General features: G+C 44.0%; 1 protein-coding gene across 2 annotated transcripts in view; it reads left to right on the top strand.

Annotated features, from left to right (window-relative positions):
- The window catches only part of PRTFDC1 (phosphoribosyl transferase domain containing 1), a 54,052-nt gene that overhangs the window by 19,807 nt on the left and 6,970 nt on the right, over nucleotides 1–27,275 (top strand). For both annotated transcript variants that reach the window (XM_083406761.1, XM_083406760.1), the window contains exons 4-8: nucleotides 11,329–11,394; nucleotides 23,819–23,836; nucleotides 25,216–25,298; nucleotides 26,140–26,186; nucleotides 27,153–27,229. In XM_083406761.1, the coding sequence (XP_083262887.1) occupies nucleotides 11,329–11,394; nucleotides 23,819–23,836; nucleotides 25,216–25,298; nucleotides 26,140–26,186; nucleotides 27,153–27,229 (291 nt within the window). The remainder of the gene's footprint in view (nucleotides 1–11,328; nucleotides 11,395–23,818; nucleotides 23,837–25,215; nucleotides 25,299–26,139; nucleotides 26,187–27,152; nucleotides 27,230–27,275) is intronic.

Genomic DNA, 27,275 nt, shown 5'->3' with positions numbered 1-27,275 from the left:
CAGCAACTGGTATATCTTAAGGATCCAAATGCTCATAGAACAGACTAAGAAAAGAAACAGTTTTCCAAAGTATATAGTGTTTGTTTGTTTGTTTGGTTGGTTGGTTTTGTTCCTATATGAATGACAATGCTTAGAGAGCATTTCCTTTCATTTAGCTCTGGAAAAGGAACATTGTTAATTGGAGCAAGCCCAGAAGCATTATAATTCCTCCCAAGGAATTTTATGACATCCTCTGCTGGCATCTCTCAGGCCTTGTTATTTAAAATAGATCAGATGGGGACCCCGCCTTGCAAGGCATAAGCCAGAAAGAGCCTATTCAGTCTAGTTCAAGAATGTGGCAGTAGCAAGGAGGCATATTTCAGCACGACAGATCCAATTCCATGTTCTTTCATGTGCCTCATCCATAAGTGGTTCTTGTGATTAAACACTGAGCTAGTTTGAGTTGGGATAGCAGAGCCTTCAGATGTCCAGGAATGGAAAGAGACCTTGAACAGTGTGGTCAGAAGGCAGAGGGCCTCATGCTTTCAGAGAACAAATGCACTTTGTAGTATTCATGTCTCCATCTGCTGACCGTCCTCGTGGTTCTGGTTCCATTATTTTGGAGTCCATGGCCCATTCTTCACAAACCTAGATCTCATGCATTACTTGCTCCTTGAACCCCGACTTTTGCAACTGACCCAGGGTATGGTCTGAAGCTAAGCAGATGTGGGCCTGGCCAGCACCTTGATGGGGTACCACCTGGGAACCACATAAACACTGCTTTGGGTTGTATGGCAAAAGGATGTAGGGCGGGATACAAATGTAAAATGGCTAACTTGCAGTATCCACTTGTTCTTAGTACTAACATTTTAAACTTTTTATTGAAAAGATGCAATTGCATATTTATTGATTCAGTGGGTATGCGGATGATGCATGGCCTATAGGATGATGCGCCTCCTCCACCTGTCCAGTTGACCTGTCTTTCTTGCTGTCCACCACCATTCGTCATTCCCCTGAGACAGTTTACGCCAGGATTAGATTCAGTACCTGAGCCCACTTCAGTCCTCAAATGGTTCCAGTACCTGAATTCCCCAAGTAGGATGGTTGTTTATTTCCAAACTCACCCCAAGACTCATTCATATTTGTTTATTCATAAGTGGTGATAATTAAATGCCTTATTCAGGGGCAGCAGGCCACTGCATACCAGTTTCTGTATTAGAAAGCTTTTGCCTGCAGGCCCTGTTTTTGTGGACCTTCCAGAGACACCTGCTTGGCTCCTGTTAGAAGCTTGATCCAACAGAGCTGTTCTTACAATTTCTAAAAGAATTACGGTATTTATAAGCAACCTTAGAGTTAGCATTTTCAGTAACCATGCATCTTATGTGACATTAGCAATACAGTTCTCCTCATAGCTGCAGTCATTTACATGCTTACCTGGGATTAAGCCTCACTGGTCTCATTGGGACTTATTTTTGAGTAAATATGCATAGAATTGCACTGTAAACTGTAGGTTTGTGTCTCTGCAAAGGGGCTTTGAGGTCAAGTTGAAAGTGGTGATACTGTTGATGGGTGTGTGTGACAGAATATAACTGTGTGCTTACTTTGTTTTTCCACTAGCTTTTTTTTTTTGCCTCAAGAAGTTATTTGTGGGATTAAAATAACCCCCATCTGTTGTCTGCAGTATATGAATTTCCGGAAAGGGGAAGCCATGAACTTAATGATTTTAGTCTTCCGGCAAAATAATTTCAAGTATGCTAATGTTCACAGAGTGTGAATTTTAAACAATATATATTCATTTTCATTAGTACACAATTCTCCTACTATTCTCTACAGATGCTTCTGTTCCTATGCGGTGCGGGGGGGGGGGGGAGAGCACATTCACAAAAGGAACTATGGTACTTTCTGCTGTGACAGAAGTATTCCCTGCTCTTAAAAAAAAGTGATGCCTTGACAATCACCCAGATTTGCATGTATGTTAATGGATGTTTATCCTGGAGGGAAACCTGCTATCCATTTGCCCTAGGAGGCAAATGGTCTGTATCTGAATATTTTGCCCTATCCTGTAGGTTGGGGGTGAGGAACGTTGGGCCCAGAGACTAAATGTGGCCCTTCGAGCCTCTCTGTATGGCCCTCAGAACTCTTCCCAGGTCATGCTCCCAAGGCCACGCCCGTCACTAGCCTTGTTCTGTACCTTCTTCCAGTTGCATGGAGTGCAACCTTGAACTGCATCGTACCTCTTGCTTGCGAGGCCGGACAGTGACATGAGTCTGGTGACACCCCCACCTCTGCTGTGCAGCCCAAAGAAGATCGCACTTGGGCTGAAGAAGTTTCTCCAACCCTGTGGCACTCCAGATGTTGCTGAGTTGCCATTGCCTTTGACCACTGGCCATGTTGGCGGGGCTGATGGGAGTCAGAGTCCAACAACTTCTGAAGGGCCGCAGGTTTCCTACTCCTGCCTTAGGCACTCCTTGTGCTAAATAATAATAATAATAATAATAATAATAATAATAATAATAATAATATTTATACCCTGCCCACCTGGCTGGGTTTCCCTGGCCACTCTGGGCAGCTTCCAACAGAATATTAAAATACAATAACCTATTAAACATTAAAAGCTTCCCTAAACAGGGCTGCCTTCAGATGTTTTCTACAAGTCTGGTAGTTGGTTTTCTCTTTGACATCTGGTGGGAGGGCGGGTGCCACTACCGAGAAGGCCCTCTGCCTGGTTCCCTGTAACTTGGCTTCTCGCAGCGAGGGAACCGCCAGAAGGCCCTCGGCACTGGACCTCAGTGTTACTGTCCAACCTCTTATGCTGTCGTGAACATCATTTTGCACAAACCTCCCCGACCTAACAGGAGAAAAAACAACTGATTTGGCCAACCCATATCAATAGGAGCACATTAGACTGCAAAAATAGAGCTGTCATCAAGTGGAAAGGCATGTTCAGCTGCAAATTAAAAAGCGGGAGCTCTCTCTCAATCCCCCCCCCCCAGTTGAGACAGATGTTTTTATTGGTAGACATCTGAGAAAACTGTACTTTTCAGGGAGTTCGGATTTATCAGATGTGCATGGTTCACGGCACAGGGTTACTGAGCTGCTCTATCTGGCAGATAATCCTGCTCATCCTCCTTTTCATTCATGTAATTAAATTTGGAGGTTAAATCTTCCCTGCTAGTGGTTGAACAGCATTAAAAAACTGTCTTTCTTCTGTCTCCTTCCCCACCCCGGCTGAAACTGCTCACGCAGTGACGCCATTGGGTGGAAGGTTAATCTACAGCAGAGTGGAGAAACACAATATATCACATTGTTTCTGTGCTCTGAAAGAACTCATCATTAGAAAACATCTCACTTTGTTGCAGTTGCACTGGCCCAGTCGCCTTGTGCAGCGTTACGGCCGGCCATCTGCAAGCGCCATTCAGCTGTAGTCACCCAGAATCAAGGATGGAAATAATTTCTGCTTGCGATTGAAAAGCCACACCAGATCAGCCAGGCCTTCGTTCTGCAAATCTGCTATTAACACTCTTTCCATCTATGCATAGATGGGCAGCAAGTTGGAATGCCACTGGGATGAGCAGTTTGATAAGAGTGCAGTATTAGCCAATAGAGTAGATTGGCACCAGCACTACTACTGTTGTTGTTGTTGTTGTTGTTGTTGTTGTTGTTGTTGCTGTTGTTGCTGCTGCTGCTGCTGCTACTACTACTGTTAGATTTAATTAATCACATTTTTTTGCTGTGACTTACACCGAAAAAATAAAAATCAGGTATAAAGGACAGGAAACAAAAACAGGGTCGCCCTAACCTATAATTCGGCTATTTCAAGGCTGAGAAGAACCAAGTGTGCATAGTTATTTGTGCTCTCCCTGCTCTGGGGTCCACCCCCATTTGATAAACTAGCCCTTATGACAGTTGTTTGTAACACTTGCCAATATAAAGGAGAAGCTTCACATCTTTAGCGGGGGGGGGGGGGGTTTACTGAAAAGAAACTTGTATTTCCCCTCCATGCATTGTTTGAGTGCATTATGCACTTTGAAACATTCAGTTTAAAGACCCACGCTTGCAGTTTCCCTCCCTTAAGACAATCTTCCGCACTTAACCAGAACAATTGAAAAACCCAACTCACTTAGCTATTGATAACTTAACTTTGGAGGCTATCGTGAAATCAGCAACACAAACCAAATTGAAATGCACCCTGCTGCTGCTTGATTCCTTTATTTATTTCAAGTGTTGAAGAACAGATAAGGCCATCGAAATGTCACAGCTCAGACAAAACAGCTCTTGAGTTCTGTTAAAATTAGGATGCCACCAGGGCATTCTGGGAGCTGCACTTTCATTGTTGTGTTCTCAGTCGTCCAACAAAAAAATTCAAGGGAAAATAGGGCTGCATCCTTTACAAACACCTATTAATCATGGCACATTGTCCATTACGCCAGATCTTTTCTTGGGGTCCAGTTCAAGGGAAAGAGATTTCCTGTTCCAAGCATGATGAGTATACAAATTCCATTTTCATGAAATGTTTCATCCGGAATTTGCTGTAAATGCTTCCCAACATGCTAAAAATAAAGAAAGGTGTGTACACGCTTAGGGACACTTAAGACTTTTCTGCAAGGAGCAACCATAAGTCTGGGCACATTGTTGTCATTCTTCCAGCATTGACTGGAGGCTAATATGTGAGTCACAACTAGTGGTGCTGGAGAAATTCATTCGGTCCATGCTTTTAAGCAAACTAACCTGACACGTGCTCTCCAGCAGAATACAGTCGTACCTTGGAAGTCAAACGGAATCCGTTCCGGAAGTCCGTTCGACTTCCAAAATGTTCAGAAACCAAAGCACAGCTTCTGATTGGCTGCATGAAGCTCTTGCAGCCAATCGGAAGCCGCAGAAGCACCATATGACGTTCGGGTTCCAAAGAATGTTCGGAAGCTGGAACAGTCACTTCCCAGGTTTGTGCCGTTTTGGAACCAAAACATCCGAGTACCAAGGGGCTCTGGGTCCAAGGTACAACTGTATGTGGAGCGCACACAGTTATCCTTTGGATTGTGCAAACAAGCGTTTAATACAATCAAAAACCAAAAAACAACAAGCCTAGGTTTAAAAAATATAATTAAAGACAAGAGCAAAATAGGATCACAACAACAGTAACTTAGCCCGAACCAATTTTTAATGGTGAAAATGTTAAAAGGCTTTCCAGCTTGCCTTTTAAAGGGAGGAGGCCAGTCAGATCTCTTTAGGGAGAGAGTTTCATGACATGGGTGCAGCAGCTGAGAAGGCCCTGCCCCATGTCCCATCCAGTCACAACTCTGAAGGCAAAAAGGCATGGATGCAAGAAGGCAGTGCTGAATACAATGGATGGGCAGGTTCACAAGGAAAGAAGGAGATTGCCTTCTTCTAATTTAGGCCTTGTCCAAGAGTGTCTGCCAGCTTCTGTGCTTTGGGCTGATTGTGATGCAGTGAAGATGAATAAAACCTGGTCTATAAAAATCTATATTGTTGACACACCCCAAACCTGATGTACTTTTAAAAAAACCAACAACCTCTTTTGTACTTTCTAGGAGCACCATATCAACAGGTTTCTTCTGAGGGAGGAAGGGGGTGAATATAACCGCTTGGATGATAGGCATCTAGGGATGTAGTAAAGGGCCTGTCCATAGTTTTAACGAGGCGGAGTGCTGGAAATTTATTGCAGCCGCATTTGTGCCATTATTAAGTTAGCCTTTGTTCTGCCAGAACAGTTTTTAAAAGATTCCATTTTCTGCTCAGCTACTGCAAGCCGGCAGATGTGTACTGCTTTGTGCAACTTTCACATCGGCAGCCCTGTTTGTGGGACTCCTCTCTTTCCTGAGACCACCCAATTCATTGCACATGTAGCTTCAGATGGATTCAAGATCCCTCTGGCCTCCAGGAAAGAAAAGGAAGACTGTAATAATAGACTAACCCACCCAGTTCAAAAGACATGATCTAATACTGGAAGAATTGGCAACTTAAAAGTCACTGCTGTTATGGAAGCTTTGAGAAGGTGGCTCAAGAAACGTATTATGCTGGGAATTTCTCTCTATGGTACTTAAAGGAGCATACACAGAAAGCTTTAAACACTGCTTTTTGGGTTTGTTCTTCGAAATTCCATTTTTCTGGGACGTTTATAAAGTACAGGATAAGGGGATAAGGCTGCAATCCAGCTTCAGGTGATGTTTCTCATGTTTGCAGCTGGAGAGGCAGTGCATTTATCCCTGCCACAGGTCTCTGCCATGGATGCATTCCTGCAGAAAACAGTCATAACTTAGAAGTCGAACAGAATCCATTCCGGAAGTCCATTCGACTTCCAAAACCTTCGGAAACCAACAGCCAATCGGAAGCAGTGGAAGGCCCATTGGACATTCGGCTTCCAAAAATAATTCACAAACCGGAACAGTCCCTTCTGGGTTTGCGATGTTCAGGAGCCAAAACGTTCTACTAGCAAGGCGTTCGACTTCCAAAGTATGACTGTATCTGTGAGGCCTCAGCTAAGTTCACAGACAGGCTGCCGTTGGGGATCCCAGGCAGGCAGACTTAAGGTTCAGAGGCAGAGGGTGTGGTCTATGATGAATCAGGCTGTAGAGCACAAAGGCATGGGAAATGAGAGGGATGGAGCAAGTCCACTTAGCAGCATCTGCCAAGGACCAACTGAGCACATGACTTGGGATATGACTGTTTTATTAAGTCTTGTAGCATCTTGAAGGGTCAACGGACAGTATCCATGCGGGTACTGAAATCTAGAGGATATAACTGAGCCACAGAGCTTAATTTGCTGATGAACCAGAGTGTTGATGGTATAGATGATAAGGCACAGGAGACTTCCTGCTGGAAACTTGGATTCACGCTCACTAAATTTTCCCAGCCAGCTTGCTGTGGTGGCTACATTTGCATGATGAAATGTCAGTTGAGTAAGCCAAGACATGCACGAGCTTCACAGCCACTTTGTTTGTGTAAGCCAGGAAGCTACAGGTAACCATATTCCTATGATGTCTGAATCAGGAAACCAAGGTTAACAGATAAAATATGGCTTCCAGATCTTGGCTTCTTTGGAAGCTATTTACTCTAGTTGCCAGTTCACACATAACGGGAAGCTGAAGTAGCTTAAGCTTCCTGGTTCGTATACTTGCTTGTGCAAAGGGAGCATGTAGGTTGTGCGTATCACAGTTTATAAGCCAGAATTTGATGGTGCAAATGCATCCACCATCTTCAGAGGGAAGCCTGAAGTCATCCACGGCGCCTTCAGATATTCCTGAGTTCTGGCAACGTCAGAGAGCATAGATGAAGGTTTGCTCAGATAAAGATGAAGGTGCTCTTGATTCCTTTCCCGCCTCTCCATTCCCTGGGTTCCACTCATCTTCATAGGTCAGCCATCGTTAGATGTCTGCCCTCTATAAAGTTTTCAGAACAGATTTAAAAGATGTTTCCTGATGACAATTTCTTCAATTTGTCACGGGGAACTGTGATGAATTGTGGAGCAAAATACTGTGAAGTGGCTTGAAAGCAGTACATAATGATTCATGGCAATATGTTGAATTTAACTGGAATACAAAATTGGTGATAAGAACTGCTTTTTTTCAATATCGTCTTTAAAGTTCTGAAAAAGCATGGGAATGAACCGTCTAGCTCAGAAGGAAGCCAGCGTGGTGCTCTCCCAATCAGTGTTGGACTATTGTTTATGCTGATGGGAGCTAGAGACCAGGAACACCGGGGAGGCAGTAAATTGAATCTCCCTCGCTGATACCATTAGAAGACAGTTGTGAGTCCAAGTTGAGCTTTAAATATGATGGGATAAAATCCCAATTTTAGGTTGCTAAACTTTTTATTTATTGTATTTTTAGCCCTCCAAGGCAGTTTACGTAACACAATATAAAATGCACTTGAAATCACCAAACAACATCCATACAGTGCCTGGAAGATGAAAATGCGGTCCATTTAACTATCACTGATTTTAAGATGACTAACTTTATTGTATCCGTGTAATCTATCCAAGGGCTTTTTAGTTTCTACTGAGATTGTTTTATTTTTGTTTATAAATTTAATAAATTTTGTTTGCATTTGTTGCATCAGTAACAATAAAAATGGGGGAGGCTCGGCAAAAAAATATTGAAACTGAGTTAAAGCACAAGCAGAAATAGTTCAAAAACATAGCATAAGACAACTGTAAATGAAATTAACAGTTCCAAATTTAAAACATTTAAGGAAAAACCAATTTGGAACACTTTAAGGTATGCTTAAAGCTTTGCATAGAAGAGGCGTGGCTCAGTTCACTGGGGAGGGAATTCTTTAACCAGCGGGTCACCACTGAAAAGGCCCTTCAAGAGGAGGGTGGAAATATTAATATAGAGAGTGGAATTCAGTGTTGCTACTTTTGGTCCAGTGGAGTTGCCCACTAATATGTGAGAAAGGGAGACATTCCCCACCCGGAGCCCCAGTACTTGCTGCAACCCTCTCAGCTCCGTGAAAATCTGCTCCACAGGGTTGGGGGCTTCAGGGGAGAGAGGGAATTGCAAAAAATTAGCTCTTTCTCTTATTCATACGCCTCCACTGGATTACAGTCATACCTCGGGTTGAATGCGCTTCGGGTTGAGTGCGTTCGAGTTGCGCTCTGTGGCAACCCGGAAGTAACAGAGCACGTTACTTCCGGGTTTCGCCGCTGCGCATGCGCAGACACTCAAAATGACGTCACGCACATGCGCAGAAGCAGCGAAAAGCGACGCGTGCGTGCGCAGACGTGCCATCGCTAGTTATGTTTGCTTCTAGATGCGAATGGGGCTCCAGAATGGATCCCGTTCGTATCTAGAGGTACCACTGTATAAGACAAGCAGAACAGCAACATTGGATTTTACCCATTGAAATCACACAAGAAAAGAGAGTATCAGGCAGTGCTGGTGGACTTAAGGATGATATGCAACAACATTTTAAAGCTACTCTTATAATGTCACTTCTGAAAGGCAGCTAATGCAATACACAGGCATTTGCTTTGATTTCATTTGCACATCTGTTCCTTCCATTGTGGCAAAATATTCTTCTGCTTTGGCAGGAATTGCAAATATGGTCACAAGAATTACATAGCAGTTTCCCCAGTAGCTGCCAGTTCACAGCTATACAATCCTTAACTTCTCTTATTGGATAGTATAATCCTGTGCTTTGAAAGACTCTTGGATTCACTTTTGCAGTTCTTTGCCAGCAGGAGAGTTCTTGCCGCAGCCAAGAGTGTTAAAATGCAAAGGAAGTATACTTCAAAGTCTTTGAAAGGGATTTTATCATTATTATTTTTTAAGTAAACAAAAGACCCTTTGATTGTTTATTTATTACAACTATTAATTGCACTGTAGGTCTAGAAGAGTCTTGTTCCCAAAACAGATGTCTTATTGGTGGTTTTACCTGGGGACACACACACACACACACACACACACACACACTTTTTCTAGTTTGGAAACGTTAGAAAAAACACACATCTTTTTCTGCAGCAGTAAGATGTTCTGTTTTCCTCACCCTTATTAATTTCAGTTATAGACCTCTGTTCAATAAAACTTCTAGGGTAGTTTACATAATACAGTAGTCAATATTCCAATAGTAACCTGAAAACACCCTCCCCCCAAAAAAGTTTCCCTGAGATTAGACCATCCACTGCAGTCATAGTGTTTAGGTGCCTCCTTTAAAAAATAAAAAGTATTTTGCCAGGCATTTGGTGATTAATTGCACAATGCTACCTAGAGTATGCTATTAATCACCAAATGCCTGGCAAAATACTATACTAAATACACTGCTACTGAGAGTATAGGGACGCAGGTGGCGCTGTGGGTTAAACCACAGAGCCTAGGGCTTGCCGATCAGAAGGTCGGCGGTTCAAATCCCCATGACAGGGTGAGCTCCCGTTGCTCGGTCCCTGCTCCTGCCCACTTAGCAGTTTGAAAGCACATCAAAGTGCAAGTAGATAAATAGGTACCGCTCCGGCGAGAAGGTAAACGGCGTTTCCGTGCGCTGCTCTGGTTCGCTTAGTCATGCTGGCCACATGACCCGAAAGCTGTACGCCGGCTCCCTCGGCCAATAAAGCGACATGAGCGCCGCAACCCCAGAGTCGGCCACGACTGGACCTAATGGTCGGGGTCCCTTTACTGAGAGTATATTGCTGGTATGGATTTATTGTAACCTTTATTTCTATTTCATGGTTTTGTATATTTATCTGGTCTTAAGGATAGTTGTTAGTTGCCCTGAGCGAAGTATAATAACAGACAATAAATGAATCAGTTCTATAGAAATAGGTTTCACTGAGATTGGTCTGTGGGGGTGAGGGCCCTAGGCAGAATGCCCCCGTGTGGACCTCGGCTCTCCTGGACGCTGTCTCTGATCGCGCACTAGCTGCAGCAATTCGGAATAATTAATTACAAAAGAAGCAAATGCACATATTTCAAGTGAAGAAGGGGAGTGAAGTCTGCTAATTTAAGTGACCTCTGTGAAAGAAGACGACTGGTTGGAGAAACAGGAATATGTTGTGTATGTTGGGACTGAATGGGGGGGGGACCTTTTTTACTTTCCTTCTATGTGATTTATAAGAACCCCTCCTCATTAGAATCGTCGGTTGAACTGACCCAAGCAGGATGATTAATGTCTGTGTGGAGATAAACTTTAACCAAAAGTATGCTTTATGGAGATCGAGAAGCAATAAGAGCTTTTGGGAATGGCGCAGCAATTAATTCGGAGTCGCCATCTTGCCAAAGGATTTATAGCCGGGAGGAAGAACGGACTTGTTTTTAGACTGCATTCCTAGTGAATCTCCTCAGAGGTGTTGAGAAAGGAGGCAGATTGGTGAAGACTAACGACGCTAAGACTGTTTTGATGTATGGAAGTGATGTTATATGGAAAACGTCTGGATATGGCTACTGGACAAAAAAAATAATATCCACGCAGGATTACAAACTGTTCTAACCAGCTTGCGGAGACTATCAGAGGTCACAAAGAGAAAGGAAAAATATATGAAAATAACAACAAGAGATGTGGAAAAACAATAAGAAAGGGCTGGATAGTACTGTGAACATCATAAGGTTAGATTTGTGGACATTAAAACAGCGGTAAGAATCAAGAAGTTGATTGGATCCCCTTCGGAATTTGAAATATGGGTACCCCCAACAAAAATTTAAAATTCGGCTGTGTAATTTGGAATTTATGTAATTTGGTTTGATTTGATGTGATTGGTCGGTTAATAAAAAATTATTCTTAAAAAAAGAGATTGGTCTGTGGGCCCTTTTTGAATACTAGCTCACAGTCAACTCATTAGGGATGAAGATATTTATCAAAGTTAAGAGTGCAAGTAAAATGTGATCTACTTTTATTTTTCAGAATGACCAGTCTATGCAAGATACACAGATCATAGGGGGAGATGACTTCTCAAAGCTGGCTGGAAAGGTTTGTAAGATTTTTAAATAAAACGAGGCCATTATGACACCAGGATCGGACTAACACCGAGATTCAAAGATAGTATAATTAGGGCAATAACAAAACCTAGAGAGAAGCAAGAGGAGCAAGATACTAATAATTACCTGCTCCAAGAAAGGCAGGGAAAAGAGAAACAGTCACCTTGGTTTCAGCATGACCAAGGGTGCAGAATCACAGCTGGGTCCCCAACTACTATCAGAGCTAAATACATACTCTTTAGTAACTGGATATTATTGACAGTGAACATGTGAGCTACTGATAAACATCCCGAAAAGGATTCTAGCCCCGCATCCTGGAGGAAAAGACATTGTCTACACATAATAGTAAATTGTCATTAGCGCTACATGCCTGAAGTGGCCTTGCACAGCCAGGTGGAGAAATTTGGTAGCGTTTAGTTTCGCTTTCAGAGACTCCTGGCTCGTCATGGCATACTAACCAGAGATAACAGTTTACCACAAGCTGTGATGAGCTTCTACACAAGCCAGTTCCAAGCCATGGGTTATGGGGTTTGTGATCAACCACAGTCTCCGGTTTGTATATCACAGCAAGCCAGGATTCTGCAGAAGCAAAACTGAAGTGCTAACCCAGGGTTGGCTAGTCTGCGGCCCTCCAGATACTGTTGGACTGGACCTCCCATGATCCCTGACAGCAGGTTGGTGGTGATGGGAGTTGCAGTCCAATAAAATCTGGAGGACTACAAGTTCCTCACCTGTCACAGAGTGTTCACAGCTCAGTCCGGTGCATGTCTAAGTGCCATTGCGTACTGTAGTGCTCACACCCAGGTAAGTTGGAGCATTCTTCCCTGCCACCCCAACAGACCTTCCTGCACTTGTTAAACAACTATGTACCCTGCTTCAACATAAGCCGGCATGAACATTGTCATAAACTGTCACTAGATAACTAAGAAGCTGCTTTTGAAAAGTAAGTGTTTGATTCAACATATGCAGCCAGTCTGCATAAAGGCCATTTCAGCCAGTTCTTTCAAGTACTGTACTTGGGTCCACTCAATTTAATTTAAACAACAGCCTTTCTTCTTTTTTTTTTCTTTTCTCAAGCTGGCAAAATAGCTGCTTCTAGAAATATTGCTGCAGCTAGAAATATTGTTTTGCCTAGATATAATCCTGTGTTTCAGAGGGCCAAAAAAAAGACAATATGTGGAATGCGTGATTGCATTTAATATGCCTGGAGGCGCCCGCCCCCCCCCCCCCGCCTTCTATTAACTATAATAGGTTAACCGTTTCCAACCATCCTGCAGTCATGCTATTCTCCCCATGAGTAAATCTACCATCAATTACAGCTTTTCACCCAGCACAAATGGTAACATGGGATGGGTCACTTTAGAGGAGACTACAGCATAGGAGGGAAGGGTTAAACACCCCCCCCCCCAAAAAAAAAAATACACCATCGTCCATATCCTGCTCTCCCACAGCTTCTGTTTTCAAAGTTGAAGGCAAATTAAATGCAATTGTCTTGTTTTGGCCCTGAACCTTTTAATAGCACCTTGGTTTGACAATGGTAAATCATGGGACTTGCCAATGATTTGAATCTTTTTTATGTGCTGGAAGGCTGATAAGCAATTTATTTTCATTTCCCCCCATTCTGCATGCACATACTGATGTTTTAAAAAAGGGAAAATAAAATATTTTTGTTCAAGGACAAGACTCTTTTAATCCAGGCCTAGTTATACGCTGAATCACTTGTGTAGGAAGGGTGACTTTATTTCATTAGGCAGATGGTCTGTGTGGGAAAGTGATCAAAACAGCAAGCCTCGGGATGAATTTGGGCAGGAAACCACTAAAATTAATTTACACTGCAAGTGAAATTACTCTTGTGTTAATAGTAGGACTGGTAACTGATTAAAGACTTTTAGTTAATTAATCATCTGGCTTTTAACAGATTAATCAATTACATTTTAATAAACTGCCCTATTACCAAAATCTCAGTGTCTTTTTCTCTTATTGAAGGAACTGCATGATAACTTCATGATTTATTTAACAAAAGCTCTATCTACCATCCATTGTCGCCAGTACTGTCTAAAATAGCGAAATGCAACTCAAACTGATTTTCTTTTATATGTTGCCGGGTGGTATAAGAAATGGTTTGTGAGAATTATTGCGCATCAGTATTATGTCAGTTGTTACATGATTAGTACGTTAGTACCAGAACCAGTGTTTAGATTTGCAGTGTTGAGTGTTAAAAGAGGCAAGGCTTCCGGGATCTAAAAGAGGGAATTTCAGCAGCTGTAGCTTGTTATGCAATCTACACCCGCAGCAATTCTCTCCATTTGGCCCAGGGGTGGCTAACCTGTGGTCTCCAGATGTTGATGAATTCCCACCATCCTCAGCCAGTGTAGCCAGTAGTCAAGGATTGACATTTGGAGGGCCACAGATGAACCAGCCCCCATTTTATAAACCTGCTTCATGTGTTCATTAGCAGTGCTGGCGAACAGAGCATAGGTTGCAATTTCTTGCAAGGCTGAATTAGCAGGTTCTCACCAGTCCCCCATCACATCTGCCTACCAGTCTTACTAAGGACATTATGTGTGTTCCTTACAAAGATTATGTAAATGTACCAGGTTTATTATAACTATCCTCGTTGTTCAACATTGAGCAACCTTTGAAAATCTGCCACAAACAGAACGCGGTTCATAAACCCGACGTGTTTATTTTCATCCTTGCTTACAGATGACTTGAATAATGCCAGCTGACAGGATTAGATAAAGCTTAATATCCTTTTTCAGAAAACCTTACCCTTTTTCCCCATTTTCTAAAAAGAGGCTTTAAGCCAACTTCTGAGATATATTAAGGAATCAAAAGCTGCACAGAGCTAAATATTAACTACCTGTATGGTGTTTTGTGACCGAAAGGTTAATTTTGAAGATCTACTTGCTACAAAAAAAGAGAACCCTGCTGGGTTTTGTTGTCAGCAGTTAGCAAGAAAGCTTCGGTGTCAACAAGACTTCAAAAGTATACTGCCAGAGTGTGGAGAAAGAGACTCCCTGGGGCATTCCTAGTGTGCCAACCAAATGCCCTCAAAAAACAGTGGATATACAAATCTGAAAGATAGGGATGGACTGCCGTTCCCATGGTCCCCGACCACTGACCATGCTGGGTGGCATTGGTTGAAGTTGGAGTCCAACAACATCCAAAAGACCACAGGTTCCCCTCACCTGTAACTACCTGCCCAAGCTGTGGGTCAAACTACAGTTAGGTTAGTAGTGTGTTTCAGCTACCACACTTAGGAGATAGCACATTTTTTAACAAAAGCATCCCCTGGGATCTGCTTTAGTTCTTTCCTCCCATGCCATGTACTTGCATTAAATTGTCTCCCCAATCCTGTTATTTGTCCCTGAAGGTGTTATTTGCTGAGTCAGCCTCCCAGCCCCTTTCTGGCTATATTTGATGAAGGAAAAACATGTCCTGTGTAGTGCACAGTCATAGAAAACACACTTTTTATGTGCGTAAAACTACTTGACATGTAGATTTAGCATTACTAAAGTCTCAGCAAGAAACAGTCTCGGGAAGAGGATTCCTCAGAGTGGCGGTGGGAAAGCTGTGGCCTTCCAGATGTTGCTAGACTACAACTCCCATCATCCATGACTGCTGGCCATGCTGGCTGGGACTGATGGGAATTGGGAGTCCAACACCCTGTGAACCTTAGGGCAGCCACAGGGAATTTATAGCCCTCCAGAAATAGTTGGACTCTTAATTCACAACCCTAGCCAGGGATGGGTTAGGGATCAGATTTGTATCCCAACATCTGGAGGGCTACAGGCTCCCCACTCCTGCCTTAGAACTCCACCTTGCAAAGCTTTTAGCTTGAGCTCCTGGCCTCCTGTGCCAGATCTGCAGCCATCATTTATATACAATACCCCCTCCAAAGCTTAGTCAGTGACTCAAGCTATCCTGGATCCTAGTTCCTCCCAGCCAGTTCCTGGCCAGATAGCCAGTTGTCCGCTTTCCCAATATTTGATATGAACCCAGGGATTCAGACTCCTTTTGAGAATGCAACTTAGGGAGTGTGAACCTTTAAACTATGAAAACCACCTATACAGTTTAGTTGTCTAGAGTGAGCCAGCAGTAAATCACACTGTGCAAGCTGGAGTTAACTCTTCATTAGCAGAAACAGGAGTGTCAGGCCTAATGAGCCCAGCAACTCATCTCTGGTAGGTCTTGCTCGCATGAAGCAGTTGCTGAGACTGAAGGTCTTTACCTCCCTGCAGCTGCCTAAGTGTTGCTCCTCTCCAGCAATCTATTGCTTTTTTCCAAGCAACCAGAGAGTGTGTCTGCATGTCACCAACCTCACCTCTGCCCTTTTCATGCCTCTTCTGATTCTGGGAGACAAGCAGGGAGGGGAGCTTGTTGCAGTAGGAGAGGGAGACACCCGTGACTCTTCACCAACCTGACTCATCTCTGCCTCTTGGCCTCTCTCCTCCCACCCTCCTGCTTCAGCTTCTGCCGCTGATCCTGGACTGCTCTCTGCCACAGACTCTCCCAGCTCACTGAGCCCTGTTCCCTCCTCAGCTTCTGACACCTCCTCTTCCAAGTCTTCTTCCTCTGACCACTCACTGTTCTCCCACCACTCCTCCCCGGGATCTGAGCCTTCTTCCCTTGGTGCTTCTCCAGCTGGTTCCTCCTTCCATTCCTCTACGTCCAACCTGTCCATGACAGTAGTGCCTGCAAACATGGTTCTTATTTGGGGAGAAAAGAGCCCAGTCTGTGCCCAAACAAAGAGCACAAGAAGGACACCATTAGGCATGTCAGATTTTAGGAAGGGTCTGTAAAAAAATAAATAAACCTTGCTTCCCTGTGCAATTGCCCAGGAGAGAGAAAGTTGGCAGCTTCATCTGGCTGTTCTGATTGCAGGGAATCTGTTTCCTGACGGAATTCTTTCCACGTCTTGAAAGCCCACCTTGCCTCGCTCTGTTATTGCCATGCAGCTGACAACTACCTGCCTACCCTCAGCAGATATAATTAGCATTGTTACATTTTCTGCAGCAGATGAGATGACTCAACACCTTCTGAAGCAGAACCAAAAAAAGAAAAAGGAGGGGGGGAAAGGGATGCTACTGGGAAAAGGGAGAATCAATTTGAGGTATAGCCAGCAGGACCCACATGTATCATCTTTCATCATGGAGCATCTGCCTTCTGTTCATCATTAGCAGCATGAAGGTTACTGATCTTATTGGAGCTGTCACAATGGAGCTGGATGTTCTGATTCAGATTTCTTTCTCTATCTCTTTTTTAATCCTTCTTACCAATCTTGGCTGCATAGACATATGTTCTTGAATTAGGAGATAAATATAGGGATGGTGTGGGGGGGGGTTCTTGCAAATTGAACTCTGCCATACCTAAGAGAGTGGCATGAGGGGGGGGGGGACCCTTAACCAGATGTTTACTACACACCATTAAAGCAGTGCTAGCAGAACCCTTAACTCACAGTTGTAGAACATACAGAATACGTGAGTGCTGTTCTTTGTGTGAAGGGCTGTGGCTTAGCAGCCGAGCATGGCCAAGGCCTCGGGTTCAACCCTGGCATCGCCGGGTAGAACTGCGAGAGTACCCAGTGTGAAATTATTGAGAGCCGCTGCCAATCGATGCAGACAGTACTGATCTGCGTGGACCCAATGGTCTGACTCTGTATAAGGCATCTTCCAATGTTCCTTTGTTTACTTAGAAGTCGCCTGTATTCAACGGAGCTTACTCTTTGATATGTGTGTGCAGGATTGCAGCCTCACAGTGCAACTTTAACCATGTCTACTCTGAAGTAACTGCCATAGAGTCCTATAGGGCTTGCCCCAGGCAAATGGGTGTATAGTACTGTGCAGCAAATCTCCTGTTCTTTTATATTTATTTGAAACCGTTATCTCCCATCTGTGCTCGCTCAAGGCAGTTCAAAGCTCACACCATAAATTAGCAAGCTGAAAACATCAAAACGCTAAGACAACAGTTTAAAAAAAAAACAAAAAACACTAGCAGCAGCAAAGATTGTTTAAAAAGAAAAAAAGCAGATGCACATAAAAACTAATATACCGTATTTTTCGCCCTATAGGACGCACTTTTTCCTCTCCAAAAATGAAGGGGAAATGTGTGTGCGTCCTATGGGGCGAATGCAGGCTTTCGCTGAAGCCTGGAGAGCGAGAGGGGTCGGTGCGCACCAACCCCTCTCGCTCTCCAGGCTTCAGGAAGCTATTCGCAAGCCTTGCAAGCCCGGCGGGAGTTCCCGTGGGCTCTCAAGGCTTGCGGGCAGCAGCCTACAGCCCAAAGCACAGGGCACACTCCGGAGGGCACCCTGTGCTTCACGCAGGTGTCCGCAAGCCTTGCGAGCCCAGCGGGAGTTGCCGCCAGGCTTGCAAGGCTTGTGGATAGCAGCCTGTTCTGGGGGCTGGGGTCAGGGGAAGCTCGGGCTTCCCCAGCCCTGCGGCTGGGGGGGGGAAATATTTTATTATTATTATTCATTCCCCCCCCCCCCCAAAAAAAAACCCGAGGTGCGTCCTATGGGCCGATGTGCCCTATAGGGCAAAAAATACGGTACCTTACAAGCCAAAAGGAAGCTTTTACTAGCTTCTGGAAGCCATTTAAGGAGAGAGCAAAGCACACCTACTTGGGGAGAGAGGTCAGCAGCCTAGGAGCGGCCACAGAAAAGGATCTGTCACTGGTCCCGATGAAGTGTATTTCAGGGGGGTGCTGGGATACAAAAGAGGGCTTCTGAAGATGATCTCAGAAAAAGGGTAGAATTGTATGGGAGTTGAAGTCAGGCCTTCAGATATCCCGGTACCAAAAGATATTCAGTTGCCTCTCAGGTGAAGCCCAAGACATTCTGCCACCCGAGGCCAAGGGCAAGGTGACCATCCACACGTACAGGGAAGCCAAAGAAACAGGCAGCTGAATTTTACTTCAATATTGGTGACGGGACAGATCCACCACTGCACCTGCTAGCTTGCGGGGAAAGGTCAGGGCAGCTCTCAGAATCTGCCACCTGAAGCAATTGCCCCATTCTGCCTAAGGGTAGGATGAGGTAGGGAACCCTCCAGATGTTATTAGACTGCAACTCCAGCATGGCCAATTGTCAAGGATGGCAGGAATTGGGGTCCAGCCACATCTGTAGGACCTGCAGGTGATGCAGAGTAGCTCTTTGTTCCAATGCTCCACTTACTATTAGGAACTCCCCACCCCACTAAAACCTTTTCAGAACAGCAATTTATGAAGATACGATCAAGTGAATTCTTCTGATTTATATAACTAGCCATATCTGATGTGAGTTTTGGTGTGTGTTTGACTGTATCATCCCACTCTGTTGATTCATCTGCTGACTCATTTTCGTTTATTAGTAGAACTGCGGTGCTAGGATGAGCTGTAAGTGAGGAGGTGGCTTGGCTTGCACCTGGTGTCTTGATTCAGTGATTTTAAAAAACCAGCCACCTCCCAACACAACATGGTGCACAGATTTTTGTAAAAATGAACATGGAATTATCTGAATGGCTCTGGAATGATTAAACAAAATGCATGGCTTGAACGTGAACAGCAAAAATAAAATGCAGAGGCAAAACAAGAAACAGTAAAGACACCCCACACAATTGTAAATGAAATCCATTTGGCAAAAACAATTTTGGTTTTATTCAGTAAGTTGGTTATATTGCTCATTACCAGACTCATAGTTCCAAAGCTTTATTTTGAGCCTGGTTTTTGGTACACGGCTGATTACACAAAAGCTATTAAATCTCAAACGTTATCCAGCTATTCACTGCCCTTTTATCTGTGTTCCGTTTCAGACTATTTTGCCGATGTTCACTGATAAGGTGCTGCTGCATGAAACCTTATTGGTGATATGCTTTCAGTGTAATTTAAGTCAGTATAAGGAAGCATTAGGTGTATGTTGCAGCTTAAATATTATATTGATAACCTCCACAACCATTTCCCCAAAACATACTGCTGTCACATCACAGATTAATTTATGTATATAAAATTGGCTTTGAGAGCCTATGGTTGTACATGTTTACCTTCGTACATGTTATGATCGATCCTGACTTAAGTTAGTCACACTTGGGTCCTACTAAAGTTTGCAGATAGATTTCATTTGGAAAAGTGCAACTAACTTCGGCTGGAGCAAAGCCAGTATATTTTCCATGGTGCCACTCTTGATTACTTTGTAAACATATATATATTAATCTTATTGAAAGTATATCCTCCATTAAATGGAACTGCAACAACTCCAGTTCCAGTTGCTTGATATTGTATTATGAATAAGTCAGTTCTGCTCCTTCAGTGTCCTTATAGAAAGGGAAATATTCTCATTTTGCTAGCCCCCAGCTTCAACATCACAGCCTTCTTGGATATATCTTATAGCCTCAACAACATAGCCTTCTTAGGTATAGGTAGGACTCCCACTTTTTGCCCACCAGCACCCTGTACATTTAACAGTTTAATGGTAGCTAAAAATTCAATGAGTGCATCTTTTCTGAGGGTAGAGATGTCACAATAGAAAAGAGAGTTCTGTCTATTATGCAAATATTGAGTGCTTTCGGAGGGGGGGGGGAGTTGCAATCAGTTACATTTAACAGGCACAAATCTAGCACAAGCAGATTTGCTGTTCATGAAGCAGTACTAGAGTAACACCCCTCTAGGTAAATGCAAAACCATATTTGTGAGAGTCAGATGCTGGGGCAATTAATACCATATAATGATTAACACAGAGATGGTTGGTTTCACTCTTCATGATTACAAAGCCTGGTCTCCTCAAGAGTTGGCTTGCAGCTACTAAGAAGGCCCTTTCTTGAGTTCCCACCAAACATGCATCAGAAGTTGTTGGGACAGAGAAAAGGGCCTCTGCAGAATAATTCAATTTGCACTGCCCTGAACTCTCTGGTGCCTCGCCCTTCTCTCTCTTCCTCCTGCTAAGCATCAGTGATCCACTTTCTGGAGAACCAGCATAACAACTGCCCACTCCCCACAAGCTGCTGCTTCTCAACATCCAAGAAGGCTTGTATGGAAGAAGGCAGTCCTTCATGTTACAAGTTGCAGCCAGAGGCTTTACCTTGCACTTCTTGTTCTTGCCGTAACAAACCATGGATTGTTGTTATGTCTGAATCAGACCATCTTCCTGTGCTCCAGCAAGGGACTGCTTGTAAGTTTGGCCAAGAGCAGGACCTTCCAGCCTCCTTTTGCAAGGTTTTCTGGCATTTGGAGCCCAAGGAGTTCCAACAAGTGGTGCCTAAGCCTGGCATCAGGGTGGAGTTGAGAAAAGGACTTTGGATATAATTCTTTCACCAAAGTCAACAGCAGCGATCTGCTGTAAAACCTGTTAAGGCAGGCGAGTTAAGATTGTGTAACTTTACAGCGTGGACGCGCCATGTTATTAAATTTATTACAGGACTACTGAAATAGAGTTCTAGTTTATCAACATGGCAGAAGAATTATCACCAGCTGCACATGAGCCTGTCATTGGCTGCAGGTTGATTTCCTGTGGAAAGAAGCTTGAAACGAATAGAAAATATATGTCTGGCCATCTGGAAGACAGAAAACCACTTCTGAAGTATTCACTGCTATGTATTAATGCCTCTACCCTTGTGGTCCCTTCCAACTCTACAATTTTATGTTTCTCTTTAGAAATACTTCATTAGCTAATCCTCCCCCATTTGCTAATATTGCAGTATTATTATCTCATGGCTTGAGTATTTGCAGCTAATTACAGGTCACATTTCACCGTGTAAGTCACATCAGTAGCATGTAAACAGGTTTGGAAGGTAATGACCTAATTCAAATGATCCTATCTCAGTTTAACGAGCCAAGATACTGAATTGAATAAAGTTGTCCGTATGATCACAGACCCTTCTGCCTTTCTGCAGTTAAACCAGGGAGTTGTTAGCCATTGTTTTCCATTTTATCCAAGACAGGATTATCAGGTTTAAAACAAGCTAGGATCTAAATAACATCAGAATGAACATCTGGTTTGTTGTGGAGCTGGAAACCATATTTTCTTGCTTGCGATGAAGCTGTAGTTAATTGAAGGCTTCCATATTGCATGATAGATAAAATGATGATCCACCAAAATAACCTTTGTGCTGATGGTTCCTGGCTGTTAGCGATGGAAAGTTGGACTGTGCCATTCCAAGGTCACAATTTACTTTAACGGATGCCATACTCTGCAAGTGTGTGCTGGTTTCATTGGGACTGTTCATGATGTGAGGTCCTCCTTTCCAGGGATGTCTCATACTACATGGCCTTGAGAAGCTTAGGGGCTTGCACCATTTGAAGAACGCATTGACGAGCCATTCTTAAACCCTACCAGTAATATAGAGATGGTATTGCTGGCTTACATTAAAGAGCTGTTGAATTTGAGATATAGAGTGGGTCAAGCAGGGGTGGGTAACCTGCAGGCTCCAGATGTTGGGCACCAACTCCCATCAGCCAGCAGAGCCATTGGTCAGGGGCAGTTGAGGTTGTCATCCCAACATCTGGAGAGCCACAGAAGTAAAACAAGAAGGATTTAGAAAACTACAAAAATTGGGATGAAGATGGTTCACCTAAGAATTTGCAATAGCAAAGACTTAACTTCCCCCACTCATCCAAAGCAGGGCAATAAAAGTAATGCATTTAAATATTTATTCAATATTGTTTAAGTAGGATTTGGGAGATCTCAAGTCCACAGTAAGGTTCTGAAGACAAGTAACAAGACTAATACAAGCCTATTGTCAATCAGAGTACATCAGGATCTTGAGGATTTTGTATAATCTCTCTTCAGTTGCCCTGTTCTCATATCAAATAAGAAACAAATTTCTTCCCCAGCTGCTGTCAAGTAAGGAAATAGTGGTCAGACCTTCAAAAGATAGATTTTTTGGGGGTTAGCAAACAGATGTCAAGAATATTACTCTGCTCAGCAACTTATGCCTTAGCATTATCTAAATCTCGTAATGCTATTTTGAGTTGGCTTGCCTCTTGTCCATTGTAAAACACTTGCAAGATAACAGGTTCCATTATTAATTGTTTAATGTATTGTATTTTTGCATTCCTGCTATGGCCTTTGGCAAGTACAGAAATAAAACTGAACTGTTGTAGTTGAGGCATTTCCTTTAAGAGAGTTTAGGTGTGCAAAGATAGATCAGAAGTCCAGGCATACATAAATTACCTAAACCTCAAAAAGTTCACAACCAAATTGAACAATTTCCACATAAATCATATTAAGATTAAAATAAAGGTATCAATAAAATAATATCAATAACAGCACCCCCTCCCCCAATCCTCTAAACAATTCCTCAACCCAAGAGTCTGTTCAGCAGTCTCAGCTTCTGCAGCTGGAGTCAGACAGGGCCCCACCCTCCTAAGCCAGATGGGAAAAGCCTGCAAGGCCAGGACCAGGTCTTCCAGGACTCACCGCCAAGATTGCATGAGAGAGGGGCTGAGAAGATGAAGAGGCGAATGGAGACTCAGCAGAACAGCTGGTTCAGCAATACTTGTGTTCTGGCATCCTGAAAATTATGGAGAACTTTCCGAGGGAAGTGGAAGATCTCAGGTGGACCTCATTGGGAAAGGCCTGTCAGTCCAAAAATACAATGTGCAAGAACCTGGTAGCTTACATTGGAGCAGGAACGTAGACAGAGTCTAGAAGAATTTGGCGGTTCAGTGAGCAGAGCCCTGCCTAAAAACTGTGTATCTTCCTGCTGGCAGGGATGGTGGACCTGTGGCCCTCCTGATGTTGTTGAACTCCAGTTCCCATCAGCCCCGGTCAGCATGGCCCCAGGAAGGATGGGAGTTGGAGTCCAACAATACCTGGTTGGCCGCAGGTTTTTCACCCCTTGCCAATCCCTGTAAATATAACACACACACACACACACACACACACAGTTGCCAGGCCATCGTTCTTAATGCTTGCCAGTTGGCAGACCTATTGGTCTACCTAGCCCTACGTGTTGGCTGCTCTTTCATGACACAGCTCTAAGGTTTCCAGCCGTGGAGTTTTCCCAGCCACGTTGTTTCTTAACTGGAGAGACCAGGGGTTGGGCCTTCAACGTTCTGCATACAGAGTGTTTGTGCTGTGCTGGTGGGAATGACACTATTCACGTTTTCTTCCCTCTCCCCTTCCCTGGTAGAAGACCAAGTCACCTCTCACTGCAAGAAAGAAAGAACTGGGTCAGAGCTGCAGGTATAGGGCAGAAGCAGGGAGCATCCCCTTGCTGTCTGCCAGGGACAAGGACTCTCCTTGTTCCCAATACTTGGTTGGTTGGCTTAGGTGGGGCCACCCTTGCAGCTCTCCATCATCAGATCTTCCTTTTCCTCCTCATCCTGGAGAAGACCCAGAGAACATGGACTCCCGTTCTGCTAGTGGTTTGCTGTCGATTCACTTTGTTCTCCTGCCTAACCAAATTTCTTTTTCTCCTCCTTGTTTGTTTGTGTTTCAGAACGTATTAATTGTGGAGGTAAGTTCATCTATTTGGATTGGCTAAAATGGGTGGTGGTCCTTTTGGGTACAGTACGTCTTGTGCCACTTAATGTATGTAGGTGCAGATATACAAAGAATCCCGTGAAGTCAGCAAAAACCTTGCTAGTGCTTTTCGAAAGCCGTTTAGCTAAAGGCTGTGACACCTTTTTTGGGGGGACTGTGAAAAAGACCCAAAAGAGGCTACCGTATTTTTCGCCCCATAGGATGCACCGCCGCATAGGACGCACCTAGTTTTTTTTTTTGGGGGGGGGAATAAAGAAAAAAAAAATTTCCCCCCCCAGGCACGGGGCTGGCGCGGGGGAAGCCCGAGCTTCCCCCGACCCCAGCCCCCAGGACAGCCTCCTATCTGCAAGCCTAGGGAGCCGTGCCGGTCTCCCCAGGCTTACGGAGAGCTGTGCGAAGCCCAGGCGCGCTCTTCAGTGCGCCCCAGGCTTCGGAATGCAGGCAGCTCTGTGCAACCTTTGGGACAACGGTGCGACTTCGCACTGGGCTCCCTAGGGTTGCGCAGAGCTGCACGAAGCCCGGGAATGCAGGCAGCTCCGCGCAAACCTCGGGAGCCCAGCACGGCTTCACGCCGGGCTCCCGAGGGTTGCGCGGAGCTTCCTGAAGCCTGGAGAGCGAGGGGTCGGTGCGCACCGACCCCTCTCACTTTCCAAGCTTCAGCGAAAGCCTGTATTCGCCCCATAGTATGCACACACATTTCCCCTTCATTTTTGGAAGGGAAAAAGTGCATCCTATAGGGCGAAAAATACGGTAATTCCTCCCCTCCTCCCCCCAGAAATTAAAATAATAAAATGGTGTTGATGTTGCAGAACTTTTCAGCTATTAGCTAACCAGGTCAGTTTCAAGGCTCTTGTGTTAATATACAAAGCCCTGAACAACTTGGGTCCAGGATGCCTTAAGGCTCACACAAGCCCTTATATCCCAGCTTGATCACTGAGATCATTCAGAGGAAGACTTTAAGTTGTCCCCCATCTTACAAAGGCTCAGCTGGTTTAAACTTTCTTCCTTCTTACTACACTGTCAACTTCCTGTGAAAATTATTTTGCATTGTCTTTAATGGTGTTTTATTATACTTGCACATATTGTTGTGTACCACCTTGATATTTTATATGAGTGGACAGCATATAAATAATTTTATAAATAAATAAATGCCCTAACTACACACACACACACCGGCCTCCTTTTACCTTTCATGTTCCTGTGATGCAATGGGTCTGTGCGTCTGGCTGTTAACCAGAAGGATGGTGGTTGGAGGGGGTTAGACTAGATTCCTTCATTTGCAGGGGGTTAGACTAGATGACTCTCGGGGGTCCCTTCCAACTCTACAGCTCTATGCTTCTATGCTTTCCAAAGGATATCATTGGAACCGGAAGAACGATGAGAGCTCTCCTCAGCAAAATTGAAAAATGCAAACCCAAGATGGTCAAGGTGGCAAGGTAAGTGTAGTATTTGGGAGGGACCACATCTCAATGGGTGGAGCAGCCTTTGATAGTGTGATGCCCTCCAGATGTTTTGGACTACTAGTTCCATCAGCCACAGCCAGCACAGCCAATGGTCGGGAATGATGGGAATGGTAGTCCAACAACATGTAGAGGCTACTGTGCGGGCCACTGCTCAGAAGCTTGTCTCTTTCTCTGTGGGAGGATGGCAGAGGCAGCTGACTCAGCTGCTAAGGGAAAGAGAAAGGAAATCCTTTTGGGTTTGCCCTTGATGAGTCTTCAGACATCTCCGATGGAGGGGAAGTGCACTCATTTACTCTTCTGCTGAAATTGGGGTGAGGTGGGGAGTTTGCCAAGCTAAACAGACCTCACCAGCCATGCATGGTTACCCATCAGAGGCTCAATCTATCTCTTGTTTTTGCTACCTGTCTTTGGAGTGTCAAAACAGGGAATGGGGTTGGTTCTCGAGCAAGGACCATAATCAAAATAGTGGATAATATTGAGCTTGATGGACAATTATCTGACCTGGGAGGCCATAATATATGGCTGTTGGGCTGTGGTTCAGCTTAATGTTAGGACACGGTGCCATCTAGATGTTGTTAGACTACAACTCCCATCATCCATTGGCCAAGGCTGACTAAGGCTGTTGGGAGTTGGTGTCCAACAACATTTAGAGGGGCACCAGGCTTAGCGGGTTGCAAGTTGTACAGGCTTTAAGGAAATGAGAGACGGGGACAGAAGAATACATCTAACCAAGCCAAAATGTTCAGGAGTTATGTGAACTTTTTAAAATGTTTACAATAAAAAAACCACATTTTTGTTATTTATTTAATGATAGTTTGCTGGTGAAAAGAACATCTCAGCCTAATGGATACAGACCGGACTGTAAGTGCTCTCCTGTGGATTTTCTTTGCTTCCTGATTGTGAAGTAGCTAAAATGTTCCATTGTCCTGTTTTCATTAAATAGGCAAGACGTAACACACCCGGTCCTTGGGGTGTTGTTCAAAAGTGATGCTAGGAATAGCGTCTAAACAATGGAAGTGCCACCTTGATCAGAACTATCAACTGGGGAGGGGGACAGCTTCCCCTCCACTGTCCCTATTTCATTATAGACATGTATGAGAGACGGCATGGGAAATGACCACCTTTTAAAACCGATTTCAGAGTTGTGCCACTGTCAAGAATCACAAGCTTGACCTTGCAACTCTGCTGAGAAAGAAACCTTCACAACGCTTCTGTTTCCAATATTGTTTGGGGTTAAATTGTGGCACTTTAACACCAGTTTCAGATAAGTTTAAAAATTGCCCAGCAGGTGTTCCTTGCAACACCCTGCATTTTATTCTGAGATCTGAGATCTTATAATGAAGGGCAGTATATAAATCTAATTTTTAAAATATGCCCTTAGCATGTCTGTTGGCCAAGATACAACACACTGTGGCTTCAAAGTCCTACGTTGTCCAGCTGTATCCCAGCTGCAGACAACTGCAGATTGTTCCTTGGAGGCTGTCATAAAAATCATTTGGGAGTTAACTTCCCTGGGGACACATCTCTGTTTGGGTAAGAGCTGTAGTTAGCAAGCTCTATATTTCTTTTCCCCCTCAATATTAGCTAACAGGATTCCTTTTAGACAGAATTGTGGTCCTTTATATAGCCTAATTGGGTACATCTAGACAGCTCCGCTTCAGCTTCAGTAAAGTGTTCCCATCTCAGAGCCCCAGACTCACAGTCACTGAGATTTGGCTCTTGTATACAATTTCCAGGTCAGTGAACTATTACATAAAGGAAGTGTCAGGGTTTGTATTTTTAACAATACAGACATTTTGCCCTTTTTTCCCTCTCTCTCTCTTCCAGATTATGGATTTGAAATTCCAAATTTATTTGTGGTGGGCTATGCTTTAGACTACAATGAGTACTTCAGAGATCTAAATGTAAGTGTCTCCCACTCTTTGCCTCCTGAAAAAAAACAACACTTTT

Source organism: Podarcis tiliguerta, assembly GCF_965153285.1.
Source record: "Podarcis tiliguerta genome assembly, chromosome: 12".
NCBI lineage: Eukaryota > Metazoa > Chordata > Lepidosauria > Squamata > Lacertidae > Podarcis > Podarcis tiliguerta.
Note: the sequence above shows the minus strand (reverse complement) of the source record. Positions and strands in the feature narration are given on the sequence as shown.